Below are 19,562 nucleotides of genomic sequence, written 5' to 3' on the forward strand. Positions count from 1 at the left end.
TTTGTTCAGGCCTGTTTCATTAGTTTGCTTTTAGAAATGACCACATTTTAAAAATAATGTTGCATTTTAATTGGTTAATTTTCAGTACATTTTTATTCATCATTGTGTCAGGTTCAAGTTATTTCAGTGACAACTGTGGGATTTCAATCATTGACAGAGGGGTACTAATAGGTTTGTCAACATGTTCAAAACTTTTCTTTTGATAAAGCCTTCTAGTTAAAGCACCTTAGGCTATCCTGAGCTATCTCAGGAATTATGCGGCTGAAGGTTTAGGCTGATGGAGAACAAACCGACCACTTCTCCTCGCTCCTTACTCTGCAATATTTTTGCGATTAATTTTGCATTATTTGTTATAACTTCAGTCTTGTGATGGATTAGCGACCTGTCTAGAATAAACTTTTGCCCTTTAACTGCTGAAGGTAGGTTAGGTGAGCTACTCTTATATTCAAAATAGATGAATCAATAAAGTATTAATCAAAGGTTGTGAATATTTTTTGTAAATGTCATTTTTTTTGTATTTTTAATAAATTTGTAAACACTCAGTTTGCCATATTGTCATTATGGGGTAATCGAGACAGTGGAAAAAGTGAAACACACTCCAGCTCAATAGGTGGCGGTAATGCATCGTTTAGTTGGTTTGGCAGTTGCAAAATAATAGGGAATAAGGATTCACAATCACTTCCTGTTTACGTTCGACAAAATGACGTCACGCTAAAAATGTTAAACGGAGTGTTTCGATATTGAAACATCAGATAACTTAAGAGACAGCATCCTTCTGATTTTGATACGAAACTATATGCAAACGTCCCCTAAGCCGCAGCTTCCGGAGCCCGTACCCCGAGGAAGAACTCCCTCTGTCGGCGCATCTCAGCCAGAAAGCAAGCTAGCCGGGTTCTTCATTCCTGGTAGCCTAGGAAGTAACGTCTTCTGTAAGTTAGTGTTGGAACGAGTTGGCCGCGGACTCTAACGAACTTCCAGATTAAGCAGAATACGTCGCGTCTGCCAGCATGGAAAATAAATATAACCTTAAAAGTCCAGGTAAGCTCTCTGTCAAAGTCGTTCACCTCTTCCTACTACATTTGCCAAAAAGATGACAAAATCAACCAACTTTTACCACTTTACTCTCATAATAGCTATATAACAGCTGTGTATCGCCCACGGTTAACTTTAATGTCAACTGAAACTAACACGTAGAGCTATGTTTGACTTTATATTTGGGGAAATTTCTACAGTTGTTAAGACGGTATGGAAATTGCTTTCATTTCCTTCTGTTTAGCAGTCAGAATAACCCAACACATTATCATTGGTTCAAGCAGATGAAAATGATACACTGAGCGTTACGTTTTCACTCACACATTTTATTTAAACTCGGGTTTTTAGTCCAGCAGTGTTTGTTTGGAGGTTGTGAGCATATGTTTAGATTTTGCTCTGCACGTTGATTAGCAGCTGTTAACCTCTAGTGGTGTCCAGACTTTTTACCACGTGGGCCAAATTCATCATGTGGAAAGTGCTAGAGGGCCACAAACATATTTTCTTTTTATTAAAAAGCAAAAACAAATGTTGTGAATTTTGGAAGGAAAGGCATCTGTAAATCAATGTAGGTCCAAACATAAGTTTTTCTAAGGCTTGGGTTAGTAGAAGAAACGGGTTGCTTTTTTGACAGATTTTTGTTTTCTCATCCATTGTCCAGGTCAAAAACCATTATGATTCTGACAGCTCTCGTCTTTTCCTCAAAGTTTTGCTATATTTAGGCAAGTTTAACGAATTATTTCACTAGATGTTGCTGAAGATTTGTGGTCCCATTTACTATGGGACCACAAAGCAAGAGACATGGCAATTCAAAGATAAATACTTTGTGTTATTCCTAAAGTTTTCTATTAAAAATGTCCATATATAATGTTTTACAATTCTAGAGCTGTGGTCAGGAACTACAAATGACCCTCAGGCCACATTTTTGACTCCCATGATCAAATGGGTTGACCCATCATTTCACATTAAAGGCTCTGTCCGTTGTCTTTTTTTCTGCCACCTATATAGAAAAGTTGTGGTTAGATTAGACATTAAAATATTTTATAGTGAGCCCAGGTTGTGTAGGAGAGCAATAGCTGAAAGGTTGTTGGGTGGCTAACTCGACATTTTGATTGAACTTTAAAGGCACCTGAATTCCTTTAGGTTCCACTGAGATTGTGATTATTTAAGTCTACTTTTTAAAATTTTCATAGAGTTGGTGGTAAGAATGTATGATTTTTTGTAATTTTAATTTGTGAAATAAATCAGTATTTCTTGCAGAACAAGAAACTAGGCTGTTGGTAGAACTGAAGAGTTGTAGATAAATGATTAGTTCAGTTTATTAACTTGTGACCTGTGGTGTGGATTTAGTACTGCAGCTGGGTTGACAAAGTAACAATTTGTAGCTAATAATATTTTACAGTCATTTGTACATAAAATTGACCTGCATCTCTCATATTTTTGTGTTTCAAATTTCTTGAGTCAAAAGCTGAGTTGTTCATCTCAGTATTCTCAATATTTCCCCTCTCAGATGAACATTCTGTGTTAGTTTAAAACATTAACTTCACCTGCTGCTGTTGCCAGACATTGTCAGTTGTTTCAGAATGGAACTGAAATTGAGAGTGAAACGCTGAACGTTCTGAACCACTGAGTTTTTGCTGCACATCAACCAGAACACTGCAGCATCTGCATGTTACCAGCTCAGATTCACAATAGACCTGTGAAGCCTATTATCATAAGAAGACAAAATAAACTTGGACAAAGCCAATATGTAAAGTTGAGGTGTTATGTAAAATGTACTTTTTTGAGCTTTGCATCATGTTATGTTACTCCCTCATCAGAAACATACAATCTAAAAAGTTTATTTGGGTTGTAGTTCATGTTGTGGACTTATTTATTAATCTCACTTAATTCCTTTGGTTTAATGATGACAACTTACCTGTTTGTGTTGAATTAACTTAAAAGTTACATATTTTTAACTTAGAGGAACTTTTTACTTTGACTTTACTTGAAACGATTAACTTCAGTGCGGCGTTTGTATCCTACGTCTGACGTCATGACTCAGGCTTCACCAGGGACAGATTCTGTACCGACCAGGTGCTGTGGTGGAGCAGGGGTAGAGCACAACTCACAGCAGACCTTAGTCCTCGATGCGGACGTCACAGGTTCAATTCCTGGCCTGATGACCTTTGCCGCATGTCTTCCCCCTATTTCCTGTCTAACAAACTGCTTTCAAATAAAAGCCACCTGAGCCAAAAAAGATCCTTTATTAGTTCACTTCTTTATTTTATTAGTTCACTTCTTTATTTTATTAGTTCACTTCTTTATTTGAAGTAAACTAATGCATAAGCCAACTTAATGCATTAAGTTGGTTAAACTTAATTGAATAACTTGTTACCAGTTGCAGCAATTCAATTAAGTTGGTTCAACTGTTTTCCTTTTTCAGTGTACCTGGAGTGTTGCTTCGACTCTTTAATTTATTGTATTGTTTATTTATTTCATGCATGCTTGAGAAATCCTTTAATCTCCCATGGCAACCATTCAGGGTGCCTAAATGCTTGCTCTCACAAAGAATCACATATTTCCATGTAGCTCCTCCTTGGAGCTGCAGTCTTCTGCCTCACAGAGCAGAGAAACTATTTAAACCTGCTTATGTTCCATCTACATTTAAAAGCTTTAGTTGGTTCTTTATCAGTTTTATCCTGTGTTAAGAGGAAGGTCCAAAGGTCCACCTGTCTCTCTGGAGTTGTAGCGATTTGTATTCAGAGGAAAATTCCTAATTGGCCGATTCCCACTTGTCTGTATTTGGAAAAATTTGTATTTAGATGCGATTATATTTTGGAGTATCACTTAAATGCATAGACTTTGCAGTAAAATAGTTTTAATTCTTCCAGAAATAATTTTGAAAATAATTTTTAAAAATAGAAATGTAGTATGACATATGGCGTCAGACAGTGGCAAAAAAAAAAAAAAGAAATTATAAAAATGTACCTGAAATGACTAAGCACCCAGCTGATGGGGTATTCTACATATAGGATTGTTTAAGATCAGATCAGATAAACTTTATTATCCCCCAAGAGGAAATTTTCTTTGTGAACAGCAAAGTTTGGATTTTCATAAAAAAATCAAGTCATGTTTTCTCTGTATTACTCATTAATTTATAAATGTCACAGTTTCAAACTAAATATTAAGTTGGCTCCTAATATTTATCTTGGTAGCTAAATATTTAGTTGGCAAATAAATACATAATAAATACAAATAAATACATAACATAAAGAAAAAAACAATAATAAAAATACACCACAACATTCATACAGCACACGGTTTTATACCAGTGTGCAGTTTTATACCACCACAGTTTGGGATTATCTCAAATTATTAATGAGACCGAAAAATCATTGATTCTGTTTGTTGTCATGCCCACCAGTTTTTACTGTAATCAGGCATATTTCATCTCTGCTGTGTAGTGGTGACAGCAGAGGCATGCAAGCAATTAGGAAAGATTACACTTTTGAGGAGTTTGGCTCCCTCCCTCCCTCAGGCCCTCCACGTCTCTGGTTTTGGTCTGTTGTTATGCAACAGAATCTCCTATTTCCCCTCTGGACCTTCTGTGACTCATTCCCAGTGGCAGACACTCAAAATGTGTGTTACATAAAATGATTTGACATGCAGGGATTATCAACCCATCGCCTTGGGCCAGTGGCCTGACCTCCCCGACTCAGCTGAGATCATAGGCACATTTGTGGGAAAGGCCTTTCCTTGTCCACTCAGCTTACCATTAAATGAAGGATTGGGTGGGATATGAGACTAAGCAGGAGAAGCCACGTGCTCTAACTCACAGAAGACTGAGGTATTGGTTATTCAAAAAAAAAAATCGTTGACTATTTTCTGCTTCTTGATCTTTTCTTTTTGGTGTATGTAGGAAGTAAGATGGGATTTAGATTTAAAAAGATCATTCAATGCAAGTATTTCAAATAAGAAACATTTGAATGATAAAATGTAACTTCTTTAAAAAGCTACAAAAACACCCAAATGAACCCATTTTATTTTCCCTTTAACAGCAGTTCAGCTATTCTCCATGTGAAATGATAAATAATAAAAGATACTTCATATCACCTTCTCCCAACATTTCCAGTTCTTCTCATTTTATTATAATTGCAGTGAAAAATGCTCCTTTCACTTTCTGTCTTTGATTAATATTTATGTGTGAGACTTGCGCTGGCATTGGGCGTCGCAGCCAGAGGAGGTACAGACCAGACATCCGTCCATCAGTGGAAATGTGAGATATCAGAACCAGCTGGCCATCCTGAACCTGCACCACCACCATGGCTAAGCTACTGGTTGGTTACTGACAAACTTGAGTTAACTGGAGGTTCACTTGTATTTTAAGGTCCCAACTGGAACAATCTGCTTTGTTGTTTGTCATGATGGGACAGTCAAAAGAAATCAGCCAAAATATCAGGAAGAGAATTGTGTGAAGTCTGGTTCATCCTCGGAAACGCGTTCATCTATTCAAGCACTTATATGCAAGCATAGACAAGGAAATGTCCACCCATCATCCCACTCAGCAAGACGGGTTCTGTGAACAAGTTTTGATCTGAAATGTGCAAATCGATCCCAGAACTAAAACCAGAGACCTTATGAAGATGATGCAGAACCTGCTAAGACTTAGTCTTTATCCACATTTTAGTTTTGTTGTTTGTAATTGAAATCATAAGTAATCCTGAAGCTTTTCAGTCTCTGAGTATAGAGAACACTGAGGAGGGCGGAGCAGTGCAGACTCCTCATCCTGCAGTACAGGATAAGTGTGGTGAATTCAGAGTGGCTGGCCTTCGGCAAAATCAGATGACCACATTCTGTAAAAATGTTGTGCTATGAGGCGATCTCTGCTCCACTGCTTTTCTTCTCCCCTACAGCTTCCAGCTCCTCTCACTTCATCTTACCATCATCACTTTTTTATTGCCCCCCATCCACTTTTCTAGCTCTCCCTTATCCTCATCTGTTTCTTCAGTTTTACAGATTTTAGAATTAATTTTGACATCCCAGCAGTCTCTTGATGATTGGATCCCAAATAAAATCTGACTGCCTGAACAGCCTCTAAATTAGACTTTACCTTTTCCTAATTCCATGCTAACTTTCACTCCCATCTTGTGTTCTCCCACTCTGGCCTGGTCACTCATGACGTTTGCCATTTCTGACTATATATTGACCCAGCTGCCTGGCAGACTGACTTCCCTCTGAACTTGATGTATACATTATGAATTTTCCACATGAGCTAGAAAAATGACATTGGCACGTGTTGTTACTCCTGTCCTTGTTCTAAGAACCATGTGATTTATTTCTCCAGGCACTTTTCTAAAGAGCTCTTTCACTTCTCTGCTTAAACATGATGAGCTGTTGCCTTACAGCCAGCAGTGCAGTAGGAGCTGACTTTATGTCCTTCACCGAGGCAGGAAGTGACCCCACCCTTTCAGATAGCTATAATCCTCAACGTCCTCACAAGGACTTGTGTAACCTTCCTAGGATGCTGATGTTTTCTGTAGCTAGACTGAAGCAGCAGATGTGTGTGTTTCAGGCCAAGTGCTGATCATTAGCTGATACCTTGAACTCAGAGCTGGGATGCTATGGAAATTCAGTTTGCAAATCCCTATGGTTATCAACTGACATTTAAAGTTAAAGCTTTGTTTGTCTTACTTATATGAGGGATTTAGCGCTGAGTGTGTACTTTGCCTTAATGATACTGCAGTAAAAGTATACTTACACGGATTTCATGCATACCAAAAGGTAATATTACTCAATTTAGTCTTCGCGTATATAAACAGCAAAATTTAACAGACCTCAAGTGTCTTTTGATGAAAAGTCACAGGATAGACATGGTCCTGCTTACTGTTAAAAAAAATAAAAATATGTTGTATTATAAGAAAAATACTGAATACCTTATATTTTTCATTCTAGGACACCTTTAATTTTTCTGTGTAAAATAATGAAATGTCTCCATGTGTAACCATGTGGTCCAGATTCATATCATTCTATGAGTGATATGACAGTCCATCCACGTCCCAGACGTTTCCCACATTTTCTCAGTATAAGTGCTGATAAGAGCTTAAAGCTGGTAATTTGTGCAGAAGGTAATTTTTCATTGGAATATACTTGGGTGTTGGCTTTTCTGATTCTCAGCTCAAATAACTACAACAGTTTGAAGAAGTGCTGATTTCCTTCTGGAAGTGCAGGAGATCAGGAGTAGCTGAGAAGAATGGGAGCCGATAACATCTGCTTGGTCACTAACTCTTCCTTTCACTGTCCCTGTCGTAGCGGTGAAGAGGCTAATGAAGGAAGCTGCAGAACTGAGGGATCCGACGGAGCACTACCACGCCCAGCCACTGGACGTACGTTGAAAACAATCTCACCCAGATGGTCAGCAGACCACGTCACGTCTTTTAAAACTCTACAGGTTGACAGGGTGGATCTTTACTGAGCTCAGTGTACCTGTAGAAGCAAGTCAGCATTAGGCATTATATTAGTGGGAGCCATGGAATAATGAAATGAGTGTAAATTGGTGTAAGTTCAAGACAAGAATTGTAAAGTAATAATGTAAAAGGAGGAGAAGAGATCAAGTCAGTATTTCTTGTTCGAGACATAGTGAACCTTTTATAACTGATTGCCTCAAAACTTGTGAGTCAACAGTTGTAAGTAATAAACTAATTAATCATAGTTAGATATTAAAACTAGCATCAATCTAATTAAGTGATGATTCTCTTAACAGTCCTAAATCTATCACAATTTAATCTACAGTACAATTCTGAAGGGTAAATTCTCCTTTATATGGCTTATTGACCTCTTATTATTAAACTGTTATGTTTGACCATTTCAATAAAGACAGAAGACATGATCAAAGAAACAGGAATTGAAACTACTAAAAGGGACATCCTAAAGGAATTTAGAACAAATGTTGACCATATCATCATCTGATCAAAGATTCAGTCAAATTCTCACCACTTCAACATCAGGCTTTTACCTCAGGAGATGTTTTTTCTCGTCGTTACTTACTGTATCAATACAACAGACCGATGTTACGTTGCTGCCAGCTGTCACCTCCAGTCAGTGCATGTTCCTGTATGTGTTCACACATTCTAATCTGCACTAATTGTGACATTTCTTTGTGGCTCCAGGACAACCTCTTTGAATGGCACTTTTCTGTACGCGGGCCTCCAGATTCTGATTTTGATGGTGGAGTGTACCATGGCAGGATTGTGCTGCCTCCGGAATACCCCATGAAGCCTCCCAGCATCATCCTGCTGACAGTAAGATGGAGGGAAAGTTCATGTTTTAGTCCCTTCTCCTGAAGCAGAACAGGAACACATCAGATTAGACTCTAATCTTAGCCTTAGTGGTATTTTATTGAACCAGGGGCCGTGGAAGGTGTCATGTTCAAAATCAAGTCCTGATTGTTTATTCACTGCACTGTTTTTGAGAGAATGAGATTGATTTACATTAACACACCTGCTATAATAACCATGGAAATAAGATTATTCCAAAGTATTTTGAATGTCCATTTCTTATGCAGTTTTTCTCTCTGTGCATATTTTATGTATTTTATTCTTATTGTATGTCAGAAAATGTTTAAATTAGTATGTTTTGTTCTCAGGTTTTCTAACCTCAGCCTGTCTGTAAAAACTTTGGATCATTTGTTGTCTGTGTCATATCCAGTCAATTGTCTTTTTTTCTCTCTCTTACAGCCAACTGGGAGATTTGAAGTGGGGAAGAAGATTTGTCTGAGCATCTCAGGGCATCACCCAGAGACTTGGCAGCCTTCTTGGAGCAGTAAGTATTAAAAAATTACTACTGTTCCAATCCACTGTTTTCTCTTTCCATACCGATACAGATACCTGAGGTTTCAATATCAGGAGTGATACAGATATTAATATTGAATCGGTACATCTCTAGATTGTTTTCCACATTCTCAGTAAAACATGTTCCAGTTTCTGTTTCTTATTTCTTGTGCCCCAACAACTGCAGGCTTGAATTTGACATGAATCTTGAAATCCCATTGTTCACAGATATTTTCAGCAAAAGTACTATTTTAAAAATCTACTAATAATCACCAGGCTTGAAGAAGACCATCACCTTAAAGATTGAGATATGTCCTTGACATTTGGCATAAATCATCCTTACAACATACTTCAAGTAAAAACCAAACAATAAATAATAATAGTTAGTAAAGAAAAAAGGCTGAACAACCTGATTAAGAAGGCTGGTTATGTTCTGGAGAATACTCTAAAGCAGTGGTTCTCAAACTTTTTTAGTGATGTACCCCCTTAAAAATATATTTTTAGTCAAGTACCCCCTGACACGGGCAAAACATTTTTGGAATTAAAAAGGGGTACAGTGCTGTAAAATCACTGTCTGATTTATTAAAGCCAAACAACTTATATCAGTGAACCTGACAAATACATCCATATTGCAAACATTGCATGGTTGCAAAAAAGAAAAACAGAAGACGGTGACCACCAGGAAGGTATAAAACCAGTCAAACTGTTTTATTTTGAAGGATATTGAAACTAAATACTGAATATAAAATTCAGTGCATGAACACACATTTATATTTTATCGAACTTTTCACAAAATAATTTTTCCCAAGACTTATTATGAGGAGCCTACTGATTTTTTAAAGATATTTTGAAAAGCTTCACGTACCCCCTGCAGTACCTCCACGTACCCCCAGGGGTACACGTACCCCCATTTGAGAACCACTGCTCTAGAACATCTGAAGATAATGGTACAAAGAAGGATTCTTCATAAAATCAAGAAAATGTGAATCTGTAAAATATGTCTGACTACAGGTCCATTCTGGATGTTCACATAGACAAAGTTTCAGATCTGCTGTATCAGAAGGTTGTTAAACATGTGTAAACAGTGATACAGTGTAAACTTACCTATTTTATTACATTGTTAAATTGGCTTCACCTATGATTCTTCGTTTCTTTTTTCATATTTTTATTTGTTCTGTTTTTGTCTTGCAGTCCGAACTGCTCTAATAGCTATAATTGGATTCATGCCAACTAAAGGTGAAGGTGCAATAGGATCTCTGGATTACACCCCAGAAGAGAGAAAGGCCCTCGCTAAAAAGTAAGATCTCCTTTCTTAGAATCGTTTCACTCATTTTCTGTGTTGTATTGCAACTTGTGTTTGCTGTGCTATGGGTTGGGAGTGATAGTTGAGCGTTAAAGATCTTTCTACTGCTATTTTTCTCACCACAACTCAAACATTAGATGCAGCTCCGGGGCGCTTTCAGTGTTGATTCAGGTTTTGACTTGGAGGTGATCCACAAATCCACGTTATACAGATGTTCATGCTGTGAACATAAAGGAACTGTTGCAAGTTATCCTCAGAGAAAATCATTAAATGAGAATGAGGGCCTGAGTTGGGGTGAATTGACCCAGTGTCCCATGAGCTAGAAAGCTGTTCTGATCTCTGAGCTGCCCTGGACAGCAGCAACATAAGCATTCACTTTATTCAATTTTTTTTTTTTAGGAAGTAAACCCATTGACATTATGAATCTATTTTCCAGGGATGCCCTGGTTAAAATTAAAGGAGAGCACTATAAAAGATGCTAACATGCCATTACTTTTGTAAAAGGAATCTGCAGCAGAACCTGGCTCTGTGGGAACAGCCATCTGCTTTACTGACAGGAACAGTGATAAAGGACTATTTTCACTGTTAAAGAAAAGTCAAGAGTTTACGGCACCAGTAGCTCCTTTAGTTTCTTTATTTAGGAGAGAAGCGCTGTGTTTAAAATAACAAGATTTTATAAACTGTTTATATGTGAAAAATGCGCTTTTTTATATGTACAGTATTACTATAATAAGACAGCCCTGTTTATGTACCATCAGCTGTTTTTACAACTTATCATCTTTCCTGTAAAGCGTGTGCTTGACAAACAAACATGGTGTGGTCAGGTCACTTCTTTTTGCAAGTCCACATAGTCATTATCACCAATACATCTGGTGTCATAATGGTACATGAACTGGAATGTACTGCACAGGCTTCATTCTGCACTACATTTGAGGTGGACAGGCAGCAAGTCGCTCTTCTATTAGATGAGATGAGGGTTGGGACCAGCCTGTGGGTTTATTGGCACTTTAAAACAAAGTTTCAGAAAGACAACAGAAGAGAAGCTACCTAGCTTTTCAGCTTCTTAAAGGGAAAACAAGAATATTTGGTTTTTCAACATAAAAAAACAAATATGTTTTGGTTTTTCACAACTTTTCTTTTCTGTTGTGAAGAGAACAGAAGAGAGCTTCTACAGAAATGTGAATATGTTTAAAAACCAAATATTATTGTTTTCCCTTTAAGAAGCTGAAAAGCTAGATAGCTTCTCTTCTGTTGTGATAAAGCTGTTTGCAGTTTATTTGCAAATATCAGCAGCTAGCTGCGGACTTATACAAGTCATTGTGTGAAAGGCTTTGAACCATTCAGAAATAGATTAGCAACCTGCCAGTAGGCAGCAGATTTGATTTCAGTGTATGCTTTGTGTTTAAATAATAGAATAAAAAAACCACAGGTGCCTAAAAACAACGTTTTTAAGGTCCTTAGTGTTTATAAGTTAATTTATCCATACGTCATGATGCAAAGATGCCTCATTAATGGCTTGATGCTATCACAGGTGACTTTTTCATTGTTTAAAAATGTGAGCTGCAAAACTAAAGATGTCCTTGAGACATGATAAGCTGTTCCTTGTTGGTTTCCAGGTCCCAGGACTTCTGCTGTGAAGCTTGTGGCTGTTCGATGCGATCTGCCCTCCTGCCTCTGACCTCCAACAGCAACCCCAGTGCTGAGGATCGCCAGGCCAAAGAACTAGCACAGCAAATCAAATTCAAGGTACAAACTCCATTTGTGGCGGGAAGAATTCTTCTTTGATGTCATCCAGTATAAATGATTGACATCAATTATACTGTATATATACGTATATATATAAAAGGTGGAAATTATTTGATTAATGTGACCCTTGATTTAAACTTTCAATAAACTGCCAAATGATCAGAAATGTATTAGTCATTACTGTTCAGAGAGCTACTTCTAGAAATGAACTTCTGTGAACAGAATTGCTTGTTGAAAGAGTTACGTCACACTAAACAGAACCTGGTGCAGTTAAAGTTATACAAGCTAACCTTGTGATGAACCTGTGAAAAGCTGAAATCTCTGAATACTTTATACCCTCTAAAAACACAGAACAGTTTATTTTATCAAATGCACATTAATTTTAGCTAGCACACTAACTGTGGATAAATGGGCTTGACCTACTGAAGAAGCTAACACCCAGGATCCTTCACATCTCTGCTCTTTGGGCTGCTGCCAATCGGTGCCAAGGAAAGTGAAAGGAGCTCCTGGATTGGCTCCTTTGGAAACATCAGCTATTACCATGTGAAGCAGCATTGTGCCTAGGTATTTTAGTTTCACAAACTGCATTTTAAAAAATATTTTAAATATGCTCTATAAAAAAGCGTCTGTGAAAACTGAACCGGGAACAGGCAGGGATCCGCTGTAATTAAAAGATTACAACTGTAGAGTTGTATGATATTCCTACTCACCATTTATCTATTAGTGTTTAATTAGCTGGCTGTTTCTTAACACATAGCCTGTCTGGAAGGCATCAATCACTACTGGAAGGTTCAGGCTGCAAGTAGTTCTATTCTACCAAGTTTACATTTTCTTGAAGTTTGATTGACATCTGTGAGCCACTAACCAGAGTACGATGTTATGAACGAATGAAGACACAATTCCAGCCTGGACAGCTCAGTCTGTTACTTACAAAACTGATTAAAGATATGACTATTAATTTAATTCCCATGTCCTATCATTTATCATTACATTAGCACTTAAGCAGTGCTAGTTATCAATACTGCCATGAATGTTGCAGTGGAAAACTTCAGCTACAGATTTTTCCTCTGTTGTTCAATTGGATCACTTCGCATATCCTAATAAAGAGAAAGTTCTGGTTGTTGTTGGACATACTTTCAGTAGGTGAGTAAGGATCTAGGCCAACGAAAAGTGTAACTGTGATATCTGTCATGATAAAGATCTACGTCTGAATTATTTGCTCCAGCACACCATGCTGATGACTGTAGTTTCCTGTGTGTCCGTACAGGCAGAGTCCAGCATAATACCACAGGCTTCAACAAGTGGAAGTAAAGCTTCAACTGTCACTCAGGGAGAAACCTCCAGCTCTTCTGAGCAGCAAGCTGAAGAAAGGCCCCAGGCTGAACAGGTAGGTGGCGCCGTGTCATGTGGGACACACTGAGAGCCACACAGCTATGCTCTCTCTGTCAGGTTTTATTTGGATTTCAGAAATCACTGTGAGGCAAACTTATTTTTAATCCTTCCACACTCTTCCAGTGACACTAGAAATACCTTTAATGTCACTTTTCAGGTTGATATTAGTGTTTTCATAAAAGCACCCAAAATAATCAGAAATATATATATTTTTAACTGTTCATCGAGACTGGTTTGGGTAAATTCTGAAAACAGGTTTTGGACATCTGTCTGTCTTTCCACCATATTTGCTCAGAGGCTCTGTCTGGACTCTGTCTGACCTTTGTTCTGTATGTTCCCTTTGTCATATAAGTACAGTGTAACACAGACCCCATACAACTCAGGTCATAAAGACGCCTGAGCTGATATTTCTGTGATTAGCAGCAGTCAGAACAGCAGATATTATACCAATATACAGTACATGTTAAAAAAAAGAAGAAGAAAAGTTAAATATTTTTTCTTCACTCATTTCACTCAATAGATTCATCTCAGATTAAAATATTTCAAGCCTTTATTTCTTGTCATTTTGATTATTCTGGCTTTCAGAAAACTAAAACCCAGAATTCAGGAAAGATGGAAATCAGACAAAAGAGGATACAAATTCTTACAGAAGTGGTTTTTCTTCATGCCTTCTTCAGCTGCTGAGCTGTTGCCCATAGTTGGTGGTTTTAGTTCTGCAGTCAGACATCAGCTCTCTGTCAGCGTAAGAGCAGACGAGCTCTCTGGCTTTCAACTTTTATTTCCACAGCTTCTCTTCAACAGATCTGAAAATATCAGCAAGCTGTGTTGCCTAAGAGGATTGATTTTGGTGCCAGATGCTATCCAGGGAACCACTGAGACTGATTCTGAAGGAGCAGAGGAGAGGGTCAACTTAGATTAGTATCCTGTGTTTAAATAAACCAAGCAGAGCTAAAATAGTCCCTGCCATCTGTTTCTGAAGTTGAAGCTAAAACTCTAAAAAGATGGACCACAGCATGCTGCCTGGCCTGCTGGACTAACCTCCAACTTCCTCCACCAGTTACTTCCCATAAACAAGTCCATGTTGTCTGTGCAGTAATTTCCTGTTCTTATTGCAGCCTGCTGTCTGATCCTGCTAGGTTTAATTAAATGAGATCTAATTTATCCTAAACTTTTATGCACTGTTTCACACTCTGTGCTGATGCTCATGTTGGGTTTTTAGTTTTCATTATACTGACCAATGATGCTACTATTGACCACACATTAGTGCTGTGAGAAACCAAAATAGGGTTTGGGCTGCTGGAGTAGTGAGAACACAAACTGTCTCAAGTTCATGTTGGTTTGGTTGATCCAAACATAGAAACCGAGCTCTGAGCTGGAGAACCACACACACACACACACACACACACACACACACACACACACACACACCCTGGTCTAGCACACCCTGAACGCATCTCAGGAGGACCAGGAAAGACAAAAGTATCTGATAACATGTGACTTAAGGTTTAGTCTGAAGGATTCCATGTCCCCCTGCAGGCGGAAGCGTCTCCAGCAGCAGATCCAGAGGAGCTCCAGGCCCCCAATGACAGCGGCCCTGTTCGTCGGCTCAGTCCCAGACAGCGCCGGGCCCAGCAGCTCAGCCGACAGGCCCCCAGGACCGGCAGAGAACCAGTAGCTAGCAGAGCTCTGTTTGGTCCGGCGCCTCGCCGTGACAACCATGCAGCCTCTGCAGTCCTCATCGTGGTTCTCACCCTGGCCTTGGCTGCCCTCATCTTCCGCAGAATCTATTTGGCTAATGAATACAAGTTCAACTATGACTTGTGATGTTTCCCCTTACCGCTGTAGTCCACAGAACTCTGAGCAGAACCGTGGAGGGCAAGCTGAGGCTGTAGCTAACACTGACGTTGGGGCTTTTCCACTAACATGCTTCCAGGACTAGAGCAGGCTGGTGCTAGAGCTGTTTCTAATCTGATTCTATCATAAAGGTAAAAACTCCTGGTTTTATTCACGGCTGTAGAGCAGACCCAGTCTCATCATGATGTCTTCCAGGATGTTTCCTCCTTTCTCTGGTGTATCCTGTGTTTCAGCAGAGGAACACCTTACCCAGACCGAGTACAGTTTGTCTCATTACCTCTGCACACATGTTTTAATGTCATATATTTGATTTAGAAGTGCTACTTTACACAACTCGTGATGTTTAGATGAGGCCCAGTTCACTGTAAAAATCCCCTGAATCTAAACTGTCAGCAGACGATGGTAAAACAACTGTATCAGAGTAGCAACTGCGCCTAGCATGACAGCTGGTTAACTCCTCTTCCTCATGCCTCGACTTCATGTTCCTATTATAGCTTAGCAGTTTTCATACGTCAGCTTAACACAAACACTACAGTAAATCCAAAACTTGAAACCTTTTCAAGTTTTGTGCTTAAAGCCTTTTCATAATAACAATAATACGTTTTATTTCTAGGTGTCTTTCTTCACTTCAGGACGCTGAGTTTTAGTTGGTTGTTGGTCTCTGTGAACCTGCCTCAAGCCTCTGATGGAGGAGGGTCTTTTACATGAAGTTTGTGTGTCTGTAGCATCACTTCCTGCTTCCTCATTTAGCCTCAGAACATTAAGCAGAAAAAATACTGGGTTTGAAGCTAGCACTAGCTCTTATTTAGTACTGGAACCAGTTTGCTGGAAAAGCCCTTCGTGCTCTGCTGCCTCAGCAGCCTGCTCCTCTCAGGAGGCCGTATCATTCCTGCTGCTGCAGTCAACAACACCTCCAGGGTGTCTTTTAATCAGTGTGACTTTTACTCTCTGCGGCATTGTGGCCTGCGGCATTAAGAACTGGAAGCTTTTTTCATTTATAGAACTCATGCCGTGGCCAACATGTCTCCCTCTCCTCATGTAATTGTTGAATGTCCAACGGCTGTACTTATTCTGTCAATTAAAACTGTAACTGATAAGTTAGCAACATGGGCCAATGTGAGCTCTTTCTCTCATCAGACTGATGTGTGTTTGAAATTCCTGCCACACAAAAATCTGATTCCAAGATGTTGGGGCAAGAGTTTGGAAAAGTCTTAGTTTTAAAGCAAGATATAAACTATCACACACTTCTCATGTTTTCCTTTATCTTGTAAAAGATGGGAGTCAGCAAATATCAAGAGGGTTATGTAAGCTGCCATTTATCATAGACGCAAGGAGTTCTTATTAACTTAATGTGTGTGTGAGGGCGTGTGTGTGGGGGTGGATGGTTTGCTTTAAAATAAAAAGTATCAGATTTTTAATTCAGTGACTTTTTATGCTAAATTGAAGGTTTCTGTTAGATGATAGGTTCACTCTAAGCAGATTTTAGCGTTCGCTCATGTATACATGCAGCGTGCTGCACTGTGATTTTCAGGTTTTATGGTAGGACTGCTAGAACTTGTAAGAACCTCAGACTCATAATTGATTTGCCAAAGAATCACCATCAACAAAATTTTCAATATGTGAATGTTCACAAATGATTTTATGAGTTTATGTTTGCAAATAAAGATGTAACCCAGTGAAATAAATCTGATGAGGAAAACAACTTTTTTCTGATTTATAAAGTATTTGCTGAAGAAAACGTGAAGCTCTCAACACCTCAGTAAGATCAGTCGTGCTTATATGGCAGCAAAATTTTGCTTCATTATTTGAATATAGCGACATTTAATACCTAAATGATTAATAGCTGTTGAGTATAGTTTAATAAACAAAGAATGCACGTCTTTGAAGTAGGTAAGAACTGGACTGAACATGAGTGAAGGCAGTCAAGTCACAATTCTTGGAAGCAAATTGTGCTTCCAAGGCTGCACAGGCTGCACAGTACTGTGCAGCCTAGAACTGTGGTGTCATTTGTGAACATTCTTTTTAAAGCTCCACATCTTATTATTACATTTCTAGACATCAAGCAGCCACTGTTTTCAGACCAAGTGGCTAAGCAGCAAAACCATCTTTCCAACAGATGTACGTCTCTCAGCCTTTCAGGAGACTCTTGTGTTTGTGTGACGTGATAAATGACCTGTACTTGTACAGCACCAAGAGCTTCACACTACATTCAGTCATTCACCCATTCACACTCACAAATGATAGTGATTCCCACAGCTGCTTCACAAGCCACATCAGTCTCAGGAGTTGATGAATGCTAGAACCAAAACCTTGATTTAAGATTTTTTTAAGGCCAGAGGATGCTGCCTGATCAACGTCCTGATCAAGCAGGATGCTGATGCTCCTCCCTGCAGGATAAAGAGTTCACATCTTTCCACGTCTAACTCTGGATAAAACTTCACAGTTTTTAATGAAGGATCTTTTCTTCGGCTTTCATTGTGTTTGACTTTTGAGCTGCTGCTACTATTAGAACAGCTGGAGAACCAAGACAGAAAAAGGATTCGTTTACTGTTTAATTATAAATGTCTTCATTGGATAATAAATGGAGTCCATACACCATTTATTATTGCTTCATTTATCAGTGTGGTGGCACAATGTGAGTGTAATCTCTGCTATGATCTCTTTTTCTTTGTAGTGGCGATAAATTCATGAGCCAGTTGAAGTGCCAAATTAAATGAAGTTATTAACAGTTTAATGTATTACTTTTGGAAATGCCTTTCTTCGTACCAGCATTCTGATTTCACAGAACTTGACTGATATTTTTCCCCGTCACAATGCAGCCTGGTTGGTTTGTGCTGCTGGTCACACTGGGATGTTTGAGCTTTTCTTCCAAACTCGATCAGCTGCTTAAACAGAATCACCTGAACACAACAAGCTCACCAAATAATTATGTGGGGAAAGTTAAACAGACCATGCAGTCACCAGTGATGCTTCCACATCAGTTCAACACACAAATAAATAACTGAAAAAGCTTTGACAAAATGAATATTTACAGTAAAGCTGATGATTTAACATAATTGAGGTTTTATGCTTTTTGTTTCCCCATAGTCTTTAAGACTAAATTAAGTCTATATTAATATAGTCTTTATAGTTTTTTTTTTACAGTTTACACTCTCCTCTCACTCTCTTCAGTCTACTTGTCAAACATTATAAATTGTGATTTGCTTTGTTCTGTTTTCACTGAGTTTTCTTGAAAGCAAGGTTCAGATCCGTCACTCTCCCTCATGATTGTGCCTCCTTCTTTCTGTTCTGAGTTGTGGAGCGATCACCTTACTTGGTTGGTATTGCTATTCACAGCACTAACTGGAAGAAGCGACCCGTCCATTGTCCTGGACAACCTTCACTCGGCTGGGTTGACAATGAATCCATCAAAGTGTGTGGTCGCTGCTGCTGAGACAGAATACCTGGACCGTATCACTGACCATTGTGGCTTGATGACCTTGATGGCGGTCATCAAGCCACAGATCAATAAAATCCAGGCCACTGAATCATGCCCTCTGCCCCAAACAAGGAATGTTAGATTGTCTTTGGGCCTGGTTGGTTTCTACCATCAGGACGAGATCCTGCTCCCCAGTTCCATCCAGAGGACAGAGGAAGCAGTCCCTGTTTCATGACTTCCAACAGTCACTATATAAGCAACCTGTTTTATATAGTTACAACTTTGATGAAGTGCTCATATGACAGAGTGTTGTGGATCTCAGAGCTGTCTGTAAGAGGCTGTCATATAGTGGCATAAGTGAGGTGGAAGGTGTTTGTTTTCACATTTTTGGGTAAATTAAAACCTGCCTTGTTGATTTAATCACCTGTGTCTTATGCTTCCTGCTTGGCCCCTGACAATGTCTTAGGATTCATGAAGGCCTTTTTAGTAAATGTTGAAACTGATCTTTGCCTTCTTTTTGGTCAGCAGTGGTTCTGGTCTTGGAATTCTCCCATGAAGAGCATTGTTGACACTGACCATAGCTTTGAAGCATGCAGTGCTTCTTCTGGATTGTTGAGGTTCTCTTTGGAGAGATGAGGATGAATGGGATCAAGAAATAGGACAGCAGACGGACTGATCATGTTAGATGTGTTAGAGGTGGAGTGACAGAGGCCAAACTGAGATGGTTCAGAGAGACAATGATTCCATCAGTAGGTTGGAGCCATGGTTTATGTGGCTCCCTGTGGAAACCCAGGAAGATTCACCACTGTTCTGTTTCCTCTTGGGTCTCCGGCTGCATTATAACATATTAATCTTTTCACAGACTAATAGAGCTCAGTGAAAATGTGTCTCGTCCTTTCTTCAGTTTCTTTGGATATATCTTATTATAGATTTTTTTTCCCTTTTTGAAATACTATATTTGTTGTTTCTAGACTGCACTAAATTCTGTTTTAATTTGTTTTACTTTGGTATA

At 38.9% G+C, this 19,562-nt stretch overlaps 1 protein-coding gene across 2 annotated transcripts; it reads left to right on the forward strand.

The window, feature by feature from the left end:
* The first annotated feature begins 677 nt into the window (after positions 1-677).
* On the forward strand, positions 678-16,834 carry ube2j1 (ubiquitin-conjugating enzyme E2, J1). Of its 2 annotated transcripts, none has more exons than XM_028039964.1 (8): positions 678-1,038; positions 7,321-7,394; positions 8,178-8,309; positions 8,745-8,829; positions 10,029-10,134; positions 11,757-11,886; positions 13,154-13,273; positions 14,815-16,834. In XM_028039964.1, the coding sequence occupies exons 1-8, from the start codon at positions 1,008-1,010 to the stop codon at positions 15,100-15,102; spliced, it is 966 nt and encodes a 321-aa protein (XP_027895765.1). In that variant the 5' UTR covers positions 678-1,007; the 3' UTR covers positions 15,103-16,834. The 2 variants fall into 2 exon arrangements, with proteins under 2 accessions (XP_027895765.1, XP_027895766.1); XM_028039965.1 differs by lacking the exon at positions 678-1,038 and adding an exon at positions 5,185-5,348.
* Positions 16,835-19,562: the final 2,728 nt, after the last annotated feature.

This window comes from Xiphophorus couchianus, chromosome 15, assembly GCF_001444195.1.
Source record: "Xiphophorus couchianus chromosome 15, X_couchianus-1.0, whole genome shotgun sequence".
Classification (NCBI taxonomy): domain Eukaryota; kingdom Metazoa; phylum Chordata; class Actinopteri; order Cyprinodontiformes; family Poeciliidae; genus Xiphophorus; species Xiphophorus couchianus.